The 20,342-nt window shown below is 39.6% G+C and overlaps 1 protein-coding gene across 5 annotated transcripts in view; it reads right to left on the bottom strand.

Annotated features, from left to right (window-relative positions):
• The window catches only part of PLXNB2 (plexin B2), a 344,581-nt gene that overhangs the window by 53,452 nt on the left and 270,787 nt on the right, over window positions 1-20,342 (bottom strand). For all 5 annotated transcript variants that reach the window (XM_050936011.1, XM_050936012.1, XM_050936008.1 and 2 more), the window contains 7 exons: window positions 18,282-18,396; window positions 17,366-17,468; window positions 16,804-16,905; window positions 11,105-11,197; window positions 9,764-9,845; window positions 4,869-5,038; window positions 2,427-2,575 (listed from right to left, as the gene is read on the bottom strand). In XM_050936011.1, coding sequence (XP_050791968.1) covers window positions 2,427-2,575; window positions 4,869-5,038; window positions 9,764-9,845; window positions 11,105-11,197; window positions 16,804-16,905; window positions 17,366-17,468; window positions 18,282-18,396 — 814 coding nt within the window. The remainder of the gene's footprint in view (window positions 1-2,426; window positions 2,576-4,868; window positions 5,039-9,763; window positions 9,846-11,104; window positions 11,198-16,803; window positions 16,906-17,365; window positions 17,469-18,281; window positions 18,397-20,342) is intronic.

Genomic DNA, 20,342 nt, shown 5'->3' on the forward strand with positions numbered 1-20,342 from the left:
GAGAGGCTAGTTCAGTCCTCTATCCATTAGGACCAAAGCTGTGGACCCCCAACGCTACACAGTGACTACTAAGCAGCTATTGAATGGCAGTGACTTTTGGTCACTATTGACAGATCAAACTCACACTAGTAATCAAGTAGCACACTAAAGAGCATTTTTTAGTGAGTTTCTCTTTTTTTTGCCTCTTTCAGTCTTGGGATGATTGCTATTCTTCTTTAAACAATGTACTATTGTCTATTAAGAAAGAATTAAATATGAAAATCACTCTTCCCAGTATAATGTACTTAAATTACGACCTAAATAAAGGGTTGTCAAGTCCCATGGCAGATGACTCCAGAATTATCTGTCGGAGTCCTGGCACATGGACAAAATTTTCCAAATTCTTGTAAACCTTGGCTTACTATTGCTGCTGGAAACTGCACTCAGTTCCTCATAATTTTTACTGTGTTCTTGAAAGCTATGTTTTCTTTTCAGGCACAGACAGGAAATGTTACCTTCAGAAGAATTCGCAAAATGTGTCAACTACTAGAAGTTGACAGGGAGAAGTGGCCATTATAATACAAAATATGCAGTGGTGTTGTTAGTAGTGGCAGGATAACAGGGATTTTTTTTTAAATGGCTTTGTATTGGCGTATAATAGTGCCTTTAATCTGAGAATCAGTAAGCCATTTCCAGAGGTAGGTAAGTAGGAGTATCCCTCTATATTACACATGGGGAAACTGAGACAGAGAGACAAAAAGTGTTGTCGTCCAACGTCACACATTAAGTCAATAGCTGAGCTAGAAAGAGAACCCAGGTCTCTCGATTCTCTTCTTCTCTACTAAATAGACAATATTGTCTCCTAAAACATCAAACATTTTACTAAAGAAAAAGTGAAGCAAAGGGAAAGATTGGATGCTTTAGAAATCTTCAAAAAAAGAAAAATGTATAACACCAAAAAATGTACAAAGCGAATGGAAAGTGATACAAAAATAAAGTTACAGGCATGTGTTCTGAATTGCTTTTGGAAAACCTTATTTCTTCAACCCTTAGAGACACCTAGATTTAAATTACAGTATGCAAGTTGTATACATTCATTCCTTTTATCACACTGACAGAGCTAAACAAAGTAGAAACATTGCTGAGATACAAGGATACAGTCACCTAAAATCTGGCTTCTCTCCATGTGTTTAAATCACAAAGCTTTAGAAAAGGCACAAAATCAAGGACGTTGGGGGAATTCTTTTATGGCTATACTGTGCTTGTGAAGCTTCTGCAAATACTTTGGGACGGGAAAGAAAGAAGTGCATCTGAGGATGATGTTGCATGTATGGGTAAGTGTAAAAACAGCCACTGAGAAACTGGTGTATACAGAGATTTCTGTTCCGACCAAAAATTATTCTCAAGATTATTGGAACATTGCCTGACATTCAGACTATGGGGGTGTGAATAGCAGTGCCTACTCTCACAGCTGGAACTGTGGGGCAGTGTAGAAAAGCCCTGGAACTTCCAAATCCATCAACTGAGTTCTCAAAAACTAGCCACTACCTAAACATTTCAAAAGTTCCTGTTAAACAGATTAAAAAATAGGAGTTACTGTAATAGAGTTAAAATAACCCAAAAGAGTGTCAAGGTTCAACTGCATAGTTTAAATATAAACAATTATCAGTCATCTCCGTTCAATTGTATTGCTTGCTTCTACTAATATCACCATCTATTCCTTACATAGCACTTTTCATGAGCTCATCTCAAAACTGATTTAATCTTGAAATTATTTGTTTGATAAGACTTGGGCTAAATGGCTACGATGCCTTTAATTTAAGCAACAAACAAATAGTTTTTAGACATATGTAGTAAATATTTGGGACAGCTTTTTAAACAAACAAATCTATTACAAGCTTGAGAAAGCACTCAAGGTGACAAATCTGTTTCTGTGTACAAGTGGTTATATAAACAGGGGTGGCCAAAATTACTGACCCTCCGAGACGCATACGACAATCTTCAGAAGTTCGAGAGCCGGGGCACATCTACCAGAAGCTGGGGCTCAGGGCTTCAGTCCCACTCCAGCTGAAGCCCCAAGCCCTGGCAGGTGCAACCTGGAAGGCTGCAGCCCCGAGACTCCCTTCCCCGCTCAACAGAAGACCTTACTCCACCACCCCACTGCAAGGCAGAGATTCTGAGCTCCCCACCCCTCCAGTCTGGTAGGCAGAGGATGGGGGAGAGTGTGGGGCTTGCAAGCCGCACTTTAATGGTAAAAGAGCCGCAGGGGGCTCTTGAGCCACAGTCTGGGTACCCGTTATGTAACGTGGTTTTGTATAAATCCTGAGAGATGTCAGTACTAACAATTTTAGGTAACACTGTATTACTGCCTCTTGTATTAATACTTCCTGATAATTGCATGGAAATCTTTTTTCTAAAAATCTCTCAAAGAAAACATCAGCAAGTACCTGATGGAAACAGAGTAGAAGTCCTCTTTGAAAAGACATTCTGTGCCTGCCACGGTTATACTTTTGACATCTTCAGCTTTTATACCCAAATTAGATCCCATTATGGTCAAAAGGATTCCACCACTTAGTGGCCCAGTCTTTGGTTCAATCTGTGACGGAAAAAAAAGAAAGCAAATTTGAAAATTACGATGATGGTGCTGCTCTTACATATGGTTTAAATCCACATCACCTTGCAGTCTACACTTTTGTGTTAAAAATACAGGTGTTCTTTTGTTTACAGAGGCCTCATAAAAAAGAGGCTAAGAAACCTCTTAAATTACATGCAAATCTCCAATAGCAATAAAATTCTATGAGAGATACAAGATGGATGAGGTAATATCTTTTACTGGACCAACTTCTGTTGGTAAAAGAGACAAGTTTTTGCACTTACATGGAACCTCACCCAACTTGTTTCTCTAATAACCTGGGACCAACACAGCTATATCACTGCAAACATAGGATTCTATAACAGTTTATTACAACAAAGCCCCCAGAAGACTGTGTCTATTATATACAAAATTCCTGGCTGGTATTTGATCCTTTTTATAATTTTGTTGTGCTTATTTTTCAAAATATCACATTCTTTAAATGATGTATTGAGATTTATTAGTCTGAATTGCACCACTTGGGAGAGCATTTCTAGCTAATTCAAAAGCATTTGCATTTATCCTTCCTGTTTGCATGTGCATGTGTATTTGTTTTGTTTTGTAATCATTTCTGCTTGGAGGACCGTATCAGATGCACAGTAGACTCTGGGACACGAAGAATGGTGCACAAAGGCCTATCACAGAAGCTTCTGCTAATCTGCTATCGGTCCCTACTATATCAGATGAGAGGAGGCAACATTATTGGTCATATTTGTGATTGAAGATAAGGACCAAAAAGGGTCCCCATGGTAGAGGTGGATTTCCACAGCTCAGACAAGCATCTGAATTTGAAACTTATCTGAACCTTCCAATGTTTTGATAATTCACCTATCAGTTTCTATGTCGTAGTTCCAGAAAGCCCTTTCAGCTTTGTAACCTCAGAGTACTGGAGCCTATTGTACGGCATTTCAGACAGTTGCCCTGGCAGGGGAAGGCATTTAATACTTCGTTGAAATACCATCACTGAGAACAACTGGGACTATCAACTTTGAATGGCAACTACTAGCCCATCCTCATGCAACAATGACCTTACTACATGGGGAGATGCATGGATTTTTGAATAGCTAGCCTGAATTTAAGCTGACTCAGCATCTTCCTTCTGATCCAGCAAATAAACAGGACCTCTGGTCCATGGAAGGGCCTAATCCTTAAAGAAAGGGTGAGAGAGACTTGGTCTACTGAGGTGCTGTAAGACTGGGTCCTTGTTCTGAGCTGAGGTTATTCTGACCTTGTGACCACAAAAGAGATTCCTTTCGGAGGTTTGAGGGACTCACTTGACAGAGCCCATGTTGGAGACAGTTTTAGGGGCCAGGGGAATCTCTTAGCATCTATGTAGATTCTTTTGCTGTTCTAATACGTTTTCATAGATTCTAGGACTGGAAGGGACCTCGAGATGTCATCGAGTAAAGTCCCCTACCCTCATTTTCTCTGTAATACTTTTATCCTAATAATAAAGAGACCTACTCAGTAAGTGCTATGTACTAATTTATAATCGGAGGAATCACACTGTGTACTGTCTCCTCAGAGACAAGCAAGCAGGACTGTTAAGGCAGTCTGTCTTTTTCTGGGAATAACACAGTGAAGGTGGGAAACTGTTCAGCATCGAAATACCCTGGTCAGGAGGGAGAGACACGTGGGTCTCCACCCAAGAAAGTCAACAGCTAGGGAGCCAGGAGCCTCTCTGCAAGCACTGCCTCTGTAGCGCCCATTGGCTAGGAACGGGGAGCTGAGGTCAATGGGAGCTGCAGGGGCGGTGCTTGCAGAGAGGGGCAGTGCATGGAGCCATGTGAAAGTGAGTGAGGGGAGGAAGAGCAAGTGACGGAGAGAGGGAGATATAGAGTGAGTGGAATGGGGCTCTAGGGAAGGGGCGGGGTAGATCCTGGGTTGCTCTTTAATTCAAAGTGATCTTGGGTGTAAAAATGTTGGAGACCACTGGTCTACGGTATGCTCTACAGCATGCTTGGTTAGCAGAGAGCTCAGAAAAGAATACATCCATACTGGTCAAGTAAACTCTGCTAACTCCCTGGTACCAACCACCATGTTTAAGTACGTACTGCTAGCATGGTTTCAACCACATTGTGATAGATCTCTCTTGTTGGCAAGCTCTGCAGATACACCGTGCCAATACCATCTCGTGGCAGCTAATTTAGAAGCTTATTCAAATGTTTTGAGAAAGCCTTCTTTCAGCATGCAATGTTTTCAGAGACATCTTCATGAAGAGACAATACGATGGTAGGCAGAAAAACAATAATCTTACCCGAGTAATGACTGGATGAGGGCACGTGTTTGTAGAAGTTTTACACAGATTCTTATAAATGCATTTGTTTGGCTTGCCCTCTTCTTCACACCAGACGCAGTCGTAGCCAGGATCAGCCGCAAGACACAAGCTGCAGTCACTTCGGCCATAAGAGCAGTTGTATAAAGTCACTAAAATGACAATTATAAAAAGATGTACAAGTGCAGTGTCAAGTCAATTATTGTTTCAGATATGCTCTCTTAACAAGACGATGGGGAAGAAAACCTGTAATGTCATGGCCAGAGTCTTCCAATTCAATAGGCCAATCCTGCCCAAAGCACAGTGTATTTAGCTATATAAAAGTATTTATTGAGAACCAAGCAGCTCTATTTACTTATTTACTTTCTGCCAATTTAGCACAATAAAAGCTTCCATACACAAGCTTTGAACAACCTACCAATTATTTAAAATTAGAAATCCAAATACAGCTCAATCTGTTCACTCATTTTACTAGGGGGTAGTTCTTCAAATACTACAGCCCCTGTACATCAGCCATTAAAAATCCAGGCTATTTTAGACAGGAGAAGAGAGGACGGTATTCCAGAGTCCAAAGTCCCAAGAAGGCCCCCTCTATTGTATTGAGAGTGATCCAGTATCAGTACCTCTGCTGATCACAGACGCATCAGTGTATCACAGGGAGAAAGTCTCTCTCAAGTAGGGTGTTCCCAGGTCATTTAGGACTTTCCAGGCCAAAACCAACACTTTAAAAATCTTCCTGGAAGCATTCAGGAAATCTAGTGGTTTCTGCAGACCCAAGCAGTACTCATTAATTTATTCCTGGTCTTTTATTATTCCCTTTCAGTAAGTGAGCTGTCTCATGGTTTTCAATTCATTTCCTCCTGAGTTGACACCCCAAAATATGCACTGTCCCTTCTGCAAAATATGCAGTTAAATCACAGTGGGTAACCTAGCAACTAACAGAGCCAATCCTCCCATAGAGAGAGACTGTAGCACAACTGTCATGCTGGCTAGCTACTGAACAGGACTCCTTTTATCGAGCCATGCACCAACATTCCCAGAAAACCACAGCTTACCTTGGACCTTAGGGTTGTCTATGCGGTACAGAAAAACACATTAGAGGGGTGCGATCTGTAAACTGCTTTAACTGCTCTGTGTAGAGCCTGCTGGCATGATCTAAAATGTATCTAGTTTATGTTAAAGTGCACTGTGTGCTCAACAAATCATACCCCTTCAATGTGCTTTGCCAAGACCATGGAGCTAGGCCGTGATACATGATCACCACGCAAAATCACCCTTAGTAGATAAAACTCAAGCCTAGCTATGCAGCCAAGCATTACAGCACCATGAGAAAAGCCCAGGTTTGGAAGAGAACTTTTGGACATGCACTTGACAGCTACTACAGTGGAAACTGTATCAGTTGAAGAGGTGCCACACCATCTCAGGACTGAAGGGGTAGATAAGTAGTGCAAGCAGCCCTGTAGCTGTCTTTCTTCTTGCTAGTCAGTTTACCAAGTGATATTAATGAAAGCACTGGAGGAAGTTTCTTCCTTAAAGTGAAGTGCAGCAAGTAAACATTGCTGACTGGAGGCTGAGGAAGGGGGTTTGGGAAGAAAAGGAGAACGGCTGCTTTTGGAATGCGTAGGTTAAGTCCATCCTCAAAACGTCTGACTGAAAAAAGCATGCACCGGCCCTTCTTTAGACAGAGGATTAGAAAGCTGGGTAGAGCACCAGCTAAATCACTCTCCAGCTTCTACCATTTCAGTGCACTTTTATATACTGGAGAAAAATAACAGAAGATACTTAATTTAGTACTAAGCAATTAGGCATTGAAGTAACAGCAATAGATTTTTAATGCTAATTCCAAGAGGCAACCATGTCAGATTACTTTTCTAACTGACTAGTAATATAAAAATCCATTTTCTCCATCTCTGTCCTCAGCAGTTTTGTGCTTTCTTTGTTAGGTATGCACATTACAGTGGAGCCCAGTAGAGCCAGTCTCTCTGCAACACATATGTAATTGAACGACTTCAGTCTGGTTCTTCCTTGGAGAGCACGTTTTAAAAACAGCACCTACTAAACAGCAGATGTGCTTGCTGGGTGTATTCAGAGCCTCAGCTGGTGACTTCAATGACAGTTTTTATTTTCATTACTGTGCAGTGTTAATACAGTTGAGAGTGAGACACCTGGATTTTACTCTTTCGTGTGCACTATCAATGATGGTTTCTAAAATTCAACCAGTTTTAAAAGTCTGAACCCATTCAAGGTAATGGAGTTCCACTGGTGGTCACAGGGTGCCTATGGTAGGCTGTAGGACCATGGTTACTATTAATGATGGAACTGTAGGAAAAGACCTAACTTGACTGAGATTCCATGTTGAGTTTGCAGTATTAAGAGTTATGGGAGAGGTGAGGAGAGTCTCTTTTTACTTGTACACTAAACTAATTTGATTTGGAAACCACTTGGACACGGAGCCTCTCAGTCATCGAGTCATTTTAAACAGAGTATTTATTTACTCATTCATTCTGCAATTTTAAAAAAAAAAAAAGCAAGCAAATTTAGCGCTTGGTAAAAGGTGCCAGACTGACAACCCCACTTTATCAAGAGAGTTAACACTTCCCTTTATCCTTGGAACAGACAGCACAGGCTGCAGCTGGGAAAGCTTTTCCCACATCTACAAACATGAACATAATTTGTAAGATGTAACAGATTGCCTTCCTAATCCAGCACTCAAACTGGTAATAGACTGTTCTTGCACAGGAACTTTAACAAGCGGGGTTGTCAAATCCTCCCTTTGCCTTTACACACCCTACAATCTCCACCCACATCACCACATGACAACCTGACAAAGCAAAGGAACATATTTACTGAATTGCTAGAATGGGAGTCTCACTCCCTCCCTCTTCAAACAAAGTCAGCACAGCAACATCTTGAAGTCTCTCACACCCAGAGGCATGACAGGGAAAGATAGAGTCTTAAAGTGTTAAACAATCCTTCACTCCTTGACCAACTCATTAAATACAAAAACAACTAGGAGTCCTTGTGGCACCATAGAGACTAACAAATTTATTTGGGCATAAGCTTTTGTGGGCTATAACTCACTTCATCAGATGCATGGAAAATACAGTAAGCAAGTATAAATATACAGCACATGAAAAGATGGGTACATTTATACCTGCTTACTGTATTTTCCGCTCCATGCATCTGATGAAGTGGATTATATCCCACTAAAGTTTATGCCCAAATAAATTTGTTAGTCTCTAAGGTGCCACAAGGACTCCTCGTTTTTTTTACCGATACAGACTAACATGGCTACCCCTCTGAAACCTGTGATTAAATACAGGAGCAGCAAGCCACTCATTAGATTCAGACTAATCCATCACCTTTAGATTCAAGCTGTGAAGTAATTGATAACAAGGACAAAAGAAAAGGGATAGCTATATTGGATTTCATACTGTTCAAAACCCACCAGTGGTCTGAGATTTAAAATGCTATCATAACTTAGTATTCACTTGTGTTGTACAAAGAAGATGTTTTTTTTTCACTGTAGAGTTCAAAAGTGTTGGAATTGAAATAATTGAGTACCTTCTGAGTAAAGTCCATTCCTCCAAAGTCAGTTCCTTTCAAGATGCAGGGTGATGTTTAAAGACCATTATGCTATGGACTTCACATGGTAAGGAAATTTTAAAGTAAGGGAGAATTTGGATAAAAACATTCATACAAAAGAGAAAAAAAGGTATTTTGCCAGTATTTTCCAGCCTTTTCTTTGTGATCATTATAGATTTGTACTTGAATCAGAGCTTTCCTTTAACAACAACACTGCTTCCTTTTTTCTCTCTTTCTTTCGTCCCCCCCCCTTGCAGATCCTGTAAGATTCTGGATTTATAACATCACAATTCTTTGGCATGGAAATGCTGATGCTGCACTGTTACAATGTGATTTCCCCACAAGAGGAGAAGAAATGGCTTGAGTTAACAAGTGCTCCCACCCATGCAGAGGCAACACAGGGAAATCCCTCAAACTCCACTGCTTCTGTGTTGCCTATACAAAATTGAATGGTTTAAATATTATTATATACCAGGAATAATGTATAAAGATTTTTATCTGCATGGGGACATTACTTATGAGTGACATTATTCTCATTCATATGGACTCATAGTAACAAGCACTATGTGGTAAAAAGCGTTTGCAGGATCTTAATCCTGAGAACTGTTACGTGGGGGGGTGGGATATTATGGCACCCACATGGAGCCCATTGTTTTCACTAGGGCTCTGCCAGCACATAGTAGCTTACAAGACCAGGACCATAGATTTAATTGTCATTTTTTGTGCCATTATAAACTGGAATAAATAAATAAAACAAAATTAAAAACCAATTTATGGTAGGGATCGTGAGTGCATACTTTTTGTTGCCACAGAATACTTCTGTGGCTTTTCATTGTCAACCACACTGAAGAATCTATCATTGATGACGATGCACGAGCCAGAATACAGTTTTAGACTTCAGATCCCTGGTGAGGTTTGTAGAGATGACAGTAACAAAAGCCACCTTTTTACCCATGGAGAGAGTAAGTTTGTTATCATATTACTGAGATATAACAAGGGAACCTCACAATGCCATTTTTAAGAGAGTTGCTTTTCAGAGCAGAATCAGATTTAAAGATATTTTCTATATAAAACTTTAAATATACAAAGTTTTAAAGATGTTATCGACAGTGACATTTAATTCATGCAGTTGTATTAACACTTTTGCCCTGTCAGATTTAATTACATGCTTTACCAAAACCAGTAAAACTTGAGAAGGTAACACTCCTGGAGTCGTGAAGATAAAATTTATTATGGGAATAAATCTCAATTTATTGCAATTTCACTCCCCAAGTCCCATAATTCATACTTACCCATGAGTTTACTGTCAATCTTGACCTTATCTGTTTTAATGAACAGATTAAGTGGTAGAGTTTCATTTGCGCCATAGGAAAACTGGAAAAGATGACACAGGAAGACATTTGCATCTGCTTATTTTAATTTTGGAAGGTTAATTTGTGTGTCCCATAATTCTTAACATGATCTATGAAGATTCAGAAAGCATCTAAAACATTTCAAATTTATGCTCTGTTTCTGTTCTTTGCCAAATGTAGCCAGGGAAACTTTTGGTAATTAATTTAATTTATAGCAATCAGAACCTAGAAGGGTCAATGGGGAGCAGTACTGAATTGACATTGGATCATCAATTTTCATGATCTGATTTATATTTAGTGGTAAGTATCCAAGTAGCTAGCATATTGTATTTAGAGAGTTTCAGTGACTGCTTGAAATTGACATCTCTGGACTTGCTAAACTCTTCCTTCCCAAACCAGCAGGATTTATTACTGACAATATAACATAATCGCTCAATGTGCTAAGGAAAGGTCTGATGTTTCTTCAACAGAGTAGCGCCCTCCCTTTCCCTAATTACACACACTCTGGCTAAACAAGGATTAGCATTCAGAGGCTCTGAAACACATCATAGTTCTTGTATTTAAAAGAAGATGGTCATAATATGAGGACTCAAAGCAGGGCAGACAAAGAAAACATTTATCATATAAATCAATGCAACAGCTGCATAGACATTAATCAATCCTCAACAAAAATAAAATAAAAAAAAAAATCTTGTGAGGTGAGCTACTAGGCCTTCAGCTTATTTACTCAGGCTTTGTCCTGAACAGGATAAAAATCTATAAACCTAATTTATAACCTGGTAAACAGAATAATAGAACTTTGTATACATTTTCTCTTTTCTGAAAAGGCACCCGGACACTGAGTGCACTTAATACCAGTGAACGGTGAAATTTTTTACAGACTGAGAAACTAAATCACAGAAAGGTCAATGAGTCAACAGCAGGGAAGAACTCAGGAGTCTTGTCTCTTAGTCCAATATTCGATCAGTCTGACTAGGCTGAATCAAAAACATATGGCCCAGACTTTCCATAAGCCCAGTTTAATGAATGCATGAGCTGCATACATACTAAAATCAAGGCTATCATGAAGAAAAAAAAAAGACTAGGGAATTAAGGAACTATGATTCCAAAAGCTGTAAGCTTTTGCCTTTGGGCAAAGGAGAAGAATCGCCATTACAGGTCCGTAATTAGGGTTTATCTCCTTTGAGGGACAGCCATGCGCATGCACACGCATACTCTGTATTACAACAGGACAAAAAATGATGTATATTTTTTAAACAAATTTTTTTTTTTTACATTTACCTCTTTGCTTTGGAATGAGTAAGTTCCATCATCTGATGTGTCAACAGGAGCCTCAAATTCAAACTGGTCATTTCCAATCTTAAAAGAGCTACCCTATATAACAGAAATGTTCAGCTTAGAATTTTTACAGTACCACTGAGCTTAATAAAATGTAAATAAGCAATATACTGCTCTGTGCTGATAGGCATAAGACCAGATGTAGAAAGCTAACCAATTAAATCATCACCTGAAAACAAAAGCTAAAGATAGCATTAATATCATCTGTTACTTGCTCCAGCTTTGCCTCTCCAACATCCATTTAAAGGCCAAGCCTCAGATCAGCAAAAATAAAGTAGGAGAATGTCTAGCACTCATTTTCAGCAGGTAAGAACAAAATTCAAAGTTATCTAGCGTATGCCTTCCCACATCAGCCGCATTGTGAACTGAGCTGTGTGAGTCTCATTCTCTAGACTCATGGGAGGTTTATGAACCAAAGCAGGCAGGTGGTGATCATGGGACTACATGAACCTGACCTGAGAATTCCAAGTGAAGCTGGAGCCAACCTTTGCTAGCTTTGTGTAAAACCAGAATGTTTCACTACTCCCTTTGCTTCAGCAGGGAACAGCCCTCCCTCACTTTTGATGCCTTAAGAGGATTTTGAGACCTTATTCAATGGCCTGCTCCTCCTTTAAATCAGGATCTTCACGATGCACTGGGAGGAGGTTCTGCTTTATATGTAACTGTGGCTCAAAAGCAGGAGTGATAGCTCTCCCTGGGGAACACAAGGCTTATGTAACTAATAGCAGTAGCAAGAGGCAGCAATAGTTTTATCTTCCTGTCCTCCTTTATCCATGACAAAAATGGGGAGAGGACAGTCTTTCATCCACCAAAAGATTCATGCAAGGGCTGGGCGTGAGGACAGACACAGGAGGCAATGCTCTCCACTGCAAATCCCAAGAGCATAATATTATTAAGGGAGAAGGACCTTTTCCTCCACATAATAAGATCTTATGGGGTACTAAGGAGGAAAATGGGCTATCAAGCTCCAAAAAGGCTTCCCCTGAAGCTTTAAACAAACAAACAAGCAAACAAAGGCAGTGGGCAGCAGGAGAATGTCCCAGGACTTCACTGCTAATAGGTCAAAATGTCTTCACTATAGCTAACAAGATTTACAGAAACTAAAAACAAGGCGTCCTGACCAATGCATTTAAACATTAAAGCCATGAAGACAAGGCCTCTAGGGTGGTCTAAATTTTTCTGTTAAAATTGGGGGGGTTTTTAATGCAAAATTTGATTTTTGATCAAATAAGTTTTCATTAAAAGTGTCTGCATTCCACTGACTATTTTTTTTTAAACAAAAAACAAAAACAAACCCCACTAGAATCTTCTGAAGAATATTCCAACTCAAAAATATTTCCTCAAATATTTCACTACAGGAAATTTTGAGGAAAACAAAAATAATTTCCTGACTAGTTCTAAAAACCACCCTTTCACCTCAGACACCATTCACCACTCCCCCAGCCCCAACACACAAAAAGGATTGTCTCATTCGAAGTTGTACGAGGTTTTTATAATCATCCAATTTCTAAAGTTTGTCAGAGGTCTTCTTTCTGAAGAAATATTGCCTAACTCCTTACTCATCTCCACTTTATACTACAATATTTTTTTCAATAATCTTCATATAATGTTGCTGAAGCTGTATTTCAGCCTCTCACATTCTTGATAGAACCACCCAAGGGGTGTATGTTTACATATGTGCGATGACTGACACAAAGGACTGAACTAGGCACCTCCAGAACTAAAATGCATCTCTACAGTTTGATGTAAACAACCAAGCTGCCTGAGGGCCATCAGAGACTCGACTCCTCTGTGAATTGGGTACATAGGACAACACACACTGACCAGTGCTTTACATACGCATGTTTATAGCAGAGGATGGCACATCCAGACAGGAGAACATTGTATCCAAGATTCTGATGTGGAAAAACAGCCTTCACATACAGTTCAATTTATCTAGCACACCTTGAAGGCTGGGACTTCAGTTCTTCATATTGTGAAAACCTGCCTGGCTTTTGAGGACTCAGATTAAATTTTCTCTTAGAATTTAAAAACAGAAGAACTGACCAGCATTCAACTTCCAATTCAGTGCCTCTCTGAGCTGCTTGTTCTGGTAGCAGCTTTCCCCTTAGATACTGTAATAGCTTGGATTTACTTTAACATTCTACTGAATTTTTTCAAAGGGAGAGACAGAAAAACAGCAGTTTCCTCTATTTAAAGCAACCTAAAGATCCACTGTTTGCTCTCGAACAAATGCCTCCACCAAGAGCTCCATTTAGTGAGATGCATTTGTCCCCAGGTCAAGAACTTGTTTGGTACAGATAAGAATCCAAAATAGAAATCTTATGGGGTGTGATTCATCCATCCCCAGCCTATTACAATAATCATGAACAGCATTTTCAAAACTATCCTCTCTCCTCACTCACTGGGAGATACAGGCATCAGCCATAAGAACTAAAGAGATCCCAGATCTTCTGAACGCACCTCTCTTTCATTCTTGTTTTTGATGGAGATATTAAAACTCACTATGATGGCTGGCACCTTAAAATACCACAAAAAAGTCCCTTGGGGGACCTGTCATTTGTCACTGCAGAGAGACCTCAAATAGGCAAGCCAGGAGAAACATAATGGATATACATTGTGGTACTAACCAACCAACAAGAAAAAGGTTTAAAAAGTTCTGGTAGTTGCCAGGTCCCCAACACTGAAATTTTCATCATTCCAAGCCCCCCCCTATGGCAGGGGTATCAAACTCATTCTGCACACGTGGCCAGATTATGATCTGTAGGCCATGTCTACAAATCTAAGACCATACACTACCCTTGATCCATCCTGACATCAGTGGGAGGTTTACACCAAGATCACTGTAGAATATGATCCCTATTTAGTAACTGAACTTTTAGTGAATAAAGTTTACCCTTCAACAAGCTTCATTCCTACTTCACTCAGTAGGAATAAATAATTCTGCTGTTTTTGGTCCTTGCTTAACCTTTGGGGCTTAACTTTTAGAGTACTAGTACTTTGGAAATTACTAGCCGAATGGATGCTTGGTGCACATATTTATATTCCAAGACCATTTATATGTAGAGTTATAAATCAGTGCACAATTTAAAAAAGTCTAGATCCTTCTGTTATATAAAAGGGGTAAATAACATTTCCCTGTTCACCGTGTCCACACTATTCATGTTTTTATAGACCCCAAATATGCCCCCCTCATTCCTTAGTCGCCTCTTTTCTAAACTGAACAGTCCCAGTCTTGTTAATCTCTCCTCACATGGAAGCTGTTCCATACCCCGCATCACTTTTGTTGCACTTCTCTGTACCTTTTCTAACACCAATATATCTTTTTTGAGATGGGTGAACAGAACTGCACACAACATTCAAAGTATGGTCGAACTATGGATTTATATATAGTGTCATTATGAGGCTTTCCTCTGGCCTAGTTTAAAAAATCCTCTATAAATGTTTTAATTTTACAGCAGTCCATTTCGGCTTAGGTGGAGCCCACCTGTATAGACTCCTCCTTTCCCAAAAGGTTCACCAGTTCCTAATAAATCTAAAACCTCTCCCCCAAACCACCATCTCATCCACGCATGGAGACCCTGCAGTTCTGCCTCTCTTACTGGCCCTGTGTGTGGAACTGGGATCATTTCAGAGAATTCTACCATGGAGGTGCTGGACTTGAATTTCTTACCTAGCAGCATATATTTGGTCTCCAGGACATCTCTCCTACCTTTCCCTATGGCATGGGTACCTACAGGTACCACAATCACCAGCTCTTCCCCCCGGCCAGGCATTGCACATAAATCTGTCTAGCTATCTCATGAGATCTGCAGCCTTAGCAATCACCAGGCAATTTACCATGCGGTTCTCTTGCTCATCATAAATCCAACTATCTATATTATTAATACTCAAATCCCACATTACTATAATCTGGCTTTTCCTAGTAACTGGGGTTCCCTCCCCAAGATGGGTATCCTGAGTGAAAGAGTCATGGTCTCCTCTTACATAACAATTGTTAAGCTTGCTCATCAATAATGTAATACAGATATTCTTGAGGCAAAATAAATTTGTAAGTTTTTCTTCTTAATAGGGCTGTCAAACAATAAAAAAAATCGTGATTTATCATGAGATCAAAAAAATAGACATGATTATCTGTAGTTTTAATCACACGGAATCAATAAGAGAATACGATTTATTTAAATATTTGTGATGTTGGGGGACGTGTGTGAGGGGGGGAGGAGGGGGGAGAGAGAGAGTGAGAGTGCGCGTGTGTTGGGGACGCACTGACTAAGCAGAGCACTTGGGAGCCTGAATATTTTTCAGCGAGTAGCAGCAGCTGTCAGCAGCACTCATACCTGAGCCAGCAGCAGACAGGCTCCCCCTGTTCCCTGACCCCATCTCAGTGGTGATCTGTCACATGGGTAGGAGGACACCCTGATATCAGCCCTCCCATCCACATTCTGTGCAGCAGACAGGAGGCAGGTTCCCAATCTGGAGCAGCTTGGCTAGGAGTGGATCCATCTGGGGAGGAGGGGCAGGGGGAAGAGGCGGGAGCTGCAGTGGAGCATGGCAGCAGGAGGAGAGGCACACCTTCTCCGGAGGCACACTGTGTAGCCTCCCTGAGCATGGGGCCCTGGTGCATGATTAACGCTCATTACAAATGTATGTTAATTTGGTCTGAGTTAATCGTATGCATTAACTGCAATTGGCAGACCTAATTATTATTTTTTATTACAAATATTTGCACTGTAAAAAAGATTAAGAAAGAGCATAAAGAGCCGTACAAAAGTTTAGCATATCTGCCACATACCCAGTGTTACAAGATATTTACAACAGTGCCATGCGAATGCTTGTTCTCACTTTAAGGTGATATTGTAAATAAGAAGCTGTCAGCATTCTCTCCCGTAAATGTAAATGAACTTTTTCTCTTAGTGAAGAACTGAACAAAAAGTAGGACTGAGTGGACTTATAGGCTCTAAAGCTTTACTTTGTTTTGTTTTATGAGTGCAGTTATGTAAAAAAAAATGCTACATTTGTAAAATTGCACTTTCACAATAAAGAGGTTGCACTACAGTACTTATCTGAGGGGAATTAAAAATACTATTTCTTCTAACTTTTTTACACTGTACACATTGTATTCTGTGTTGTAACTGATATACATATACTTGAAAATGTAGGAAAACATCCAAAAATATTTATAAATTTAAATTGTTATTCAATTAGTATTTAACAATGCAATTAAAACTGATTAATCGTGTCTAATTTTTTTAATCTAGTTAATTTGTTTTGCATTAATTGCTTGAGTTAACTGCAAATAGCTGACAGCCTTACTTATTAATACAATTTAAATGCTCAAGATCAAATTCTAACTTCACTGAAGACAAGATGAGCTTTGCTATTAACTTCAGTGAAGTCAGGAGTTCACTCTTGATTTCTGAAAGCAAACACAGAGGAAAAAAAAAAAATTATCCTGGCAGTGCAAGGGTTACTCATTTATGGGCAGCCTACAATAATTAATAGTTACACACACATTTTAAATGGGAGGGGTTTGAAAGCAGTAACATTACTCAGAGGAAACACAGACTAATGTCTTAGGAATTTAGGATGAACTCTGAAATTAAACTGTAAGTCAAATGACTACTTGGAATTAATTCATTTACCTGATAATTCTCTAGATTCTTTCCTTCAAAATGAACTATTGTTGGGAACTCCATTGGTATTATTTGAGGGTTGGGATTTAGAAACTGTGGGCAATCTTCCTCCTAGGGCGATAAACATTTAAAATAAAAATCTTCCATCACAACAAATCGCAACAGCCTTTGGACAATGGCATTCTTGTTGTGAAGAACTCCATGCTTAAAATAAAATGACAGATTTGATTACACCCTTTCAAATTAGACACACTAAAAATAACTACAGCATATGCCAAAGCTGCAGATGATTATCTTTCCCAGCCCTGAAACTTATTCCTCCCATTAAAACAAACCAGTAAAATGAACAAAAAATATCCCCTAAGAAATTATTCTATCTTGCTTCCCCTCCCTAATCACACCTCTGCATTCCCACCCCTACTTAAAGTCACAAAACATTGTATTTCTGGTTAACTTCAGAATCCTGATTTTTATTTAAAATGTGAGTCCAACCAACTGATCTAGTAGCAATGCTAAAGAAAATATGCAAGTGTTCAAATAAAACCTGTTTATTCTAATTTTAAATTTTTACCATATTTTGTGTAATCACATCCTCTTCCAAAGATGCGTCTTCACAGAAATGTTTCTTCCAGTCCCACTGGCAATTCCATCTACTGCTTGCACAGGAGGAGCATCTACAAACAGAATGTGATGGGTCATGACAAGACTTCTTGGTGGGTTTTTTTTTTTGTCCTAAACATTCAAATTTCATTATTCAAAAAAAAAACAAAAACAAAAAAACAAAAAAAACCCAAACTCCATTTTTAGTCATACAAAGTAGAACAATTTGCTACAAAATCCTTACTATGCTGAGTTCACAATTTCATAGTGAGAATATTTAAAGAACCTAGTCTGGTAACTTGCTTCGCCTGAACAGCAGCATGCATGAAAAAGCCACAATATGGCCCATAGGAACTTTGGGTCTGAAAGCCCTAGATTCCCAGATACGTCAAGTTTGTGCTTGCAAATCAGATAATTTAGACGTCTGAGTCTATAGTTTGAGAGTTCGATCTGCAAGTTGGATGCCAACAGGACTTATCAGGGAATGCTGACTGTGCCAGGTGGTTTACTATAGAAGGAGTCAGCTGCCTTAACTACAGGGCCAGCTCCAGCAATTTCGCCGCTCCAAGCATGGCGGCACGCCGAGGGGGGCGCTCTGCCGCTCGCCGGTCCTGCGGCTCCGATGGACCTCCCGCAGGCGTGCCTGCGGATGCTCCACCGGAGCAGCGGGACCAGCGGACCCTCCGCAGGCACGCCTGCGGGAGGTCCACTGGAGCCTCCTGCCGCCCTCTCGGCAACCGGCAGAGCGCCTCCCACGGCATGCCGCCCCAAGCATGCACTTGGGGCGCTGGGGCCTGGAGCCGGCTCTGCTTAACTATACAGTTCAGTTACCTGAACACACACACAGCATGATGCAACAACTCAAGTTAAGAAGATAAAATACTCACGGCAGATTTTCAGAAAGATTCATTGCTTCTTCACAGTCATAGAAAGGATACGTAGCTGAGGCAAAAAACATCTTTTCCTCTCCAAAGGTTAATATTAGTGAAACTGAAACATGATCTATCAAAAAAAGAAAGTAAGTTATTGAACACTTTAGCTCTTGTGTAGAATGGTGCAATGATGTTTTTATTATTTGTTCAAGATGTAAAACAAACACCTAACTGGAATCACAAGGTTAAAATTATCACACTCATCATAACTAATTTTATTTGTTCTTAACGTTTACTAAATTTTCAGGAACTGATGGTGCAAAGACATAGGATGGGATGCATAAAGAGAAACGGTAAGTAAGCAACATTACAGAATAGTATTATAGTATGGAAATGCCTTAAGAAGGTACTAGAATGATGAAAACTGAGGTAATAGGAAAATGAGAATTGAATACAGAAGAAAAAAATTGATAGTTATTTTTAAGAAAATATTTTCTTAAAGTATGGATATTTCTTCCTGTAAAATTGATTGTACTATTTGTGCATCAAAAACTCTATAAACTCATATGAATTAGAACAAGTCAACCTTGTACAAGTTATTCAAAAAGCACAGTAATGCCTGAAGTATTAAACTAAGACTTTGGACCTTTGGCTTGTTGTAAATAACTTCCCCATGAATGTATTTCTAATCCGGATCATTACTTAACTAAGAATGGAAAACCTCTCTCCAATGAGGATATTTACAATTCCTCTTGCGGAAACCATTAAACTCCTGTGACAAGCTATTTCACAAGCTATTGAGCAATTGCAAACTGTGCTTTCCTCAAATAATTTCTTGAAAGGGTGATGGCAGATTGACTGTAAAATCACTTTGCCTACCACTGGTTTGGTGGAAAATTTCAGTTCGGTTTGTATCCAACTCGTACTGCAGGGACAACTTAAAATGAGATCTGCAAATAGGTGTCCTTCAATTTGGAATGTATCCTAGTCTCTTTGGAATTTTTCATAACTAAAAGTAGTCTGGATGACTTCAACTTGGTGGAGCTTCTCAAGACTAAATGGTTGTGTCTGGATTTTTGTCATGTTCTAACAGCAATCATTCTGTTGCCATTGGTGGTTACAGTTTGCCTTCTGCTGTGGTGCTTGTGAGGGTTTTGAACATTTTCATAGTGGTTTTGAAGGCTCTCTCAGATGGATTTGTTTGTGAGAAATTCAGAGGCCTCTATTATTTCTAGATGCTTTGATTATTCTGATGCTTCTCCTGATAGGCTTCCCATATTAATTTATGTGCTGAATGGAGTCAAACTACATCAACTTTATCAACATGGTCAAGGACTTAAGTCTCTTCACATATTCTGCATTACAGAAGATATAGAAAAAGTGGACTGGCTACTAAATAATGAAGTATTATGTTATTCTTTGTACTTAGATTATACCAAATACCTGAACATATCTGTCAGCAACTTGATACTTCTGTTCAAAGAGGGTAATTAATTTACATTGCTCTTCTCTCTGTAACGAAACCTAATTATCATCAGCTGAGCACTAAGACTTTCAGTGTGCTTGCACACTGAAATTTTGTTGTGCCAGATATCAAGAAAGCCACATTCATGGGTATCAGCATCTGAATACGTTATATACTATTATGTAATAATTAATGCAACATTATGCATGTAGAATAGAAATCACACATAGAAAAATATGTAAGATGGTTACTTACTTTTCATAACTTGTTTTTCGAGATGCGTTGCTCATCTCCTTTCCATTCTAGGTTTGCGCGAGCCCACGTGAGCAGCCGTTCGGAGATTTTTGCCTTAGCGGCACCCATAGGGCTGGTTGTGGCACCCTTTGGAGTGCTGCGCTTATGTTGTAGTATATCAGATGCTGCCGGCCCTACGTCCTCAATTCTTTTTTGCCGACAACTCCGACAGAGGGGCAGGAGGGTGGGTAATGGAATGAACATGAGCAACATCTCAAAGAACAACAGTTACAAAAGGTAGGTAACTGTTTTTCCTTCTTTGAGTGCTTGCTCATGTCAATTCCATTCTAGGTGACTCACAAGCAGAATCAACAGAG

Source organism: Gopherus flavomarginatus, chromosome 1, assembly GCF_025201925.1.
Source record: "Gopherus flavomarginatus isolate rGopFla2 chromosome 1, rGopFla2.mat.asm, whole genome shotgun sequence".
Taxonomy (NCBI): Eukaryota; Metazoa; Chordata; order Testudines; family Testudinidae; genus Gopherus; species Gopherus flavomarginatus.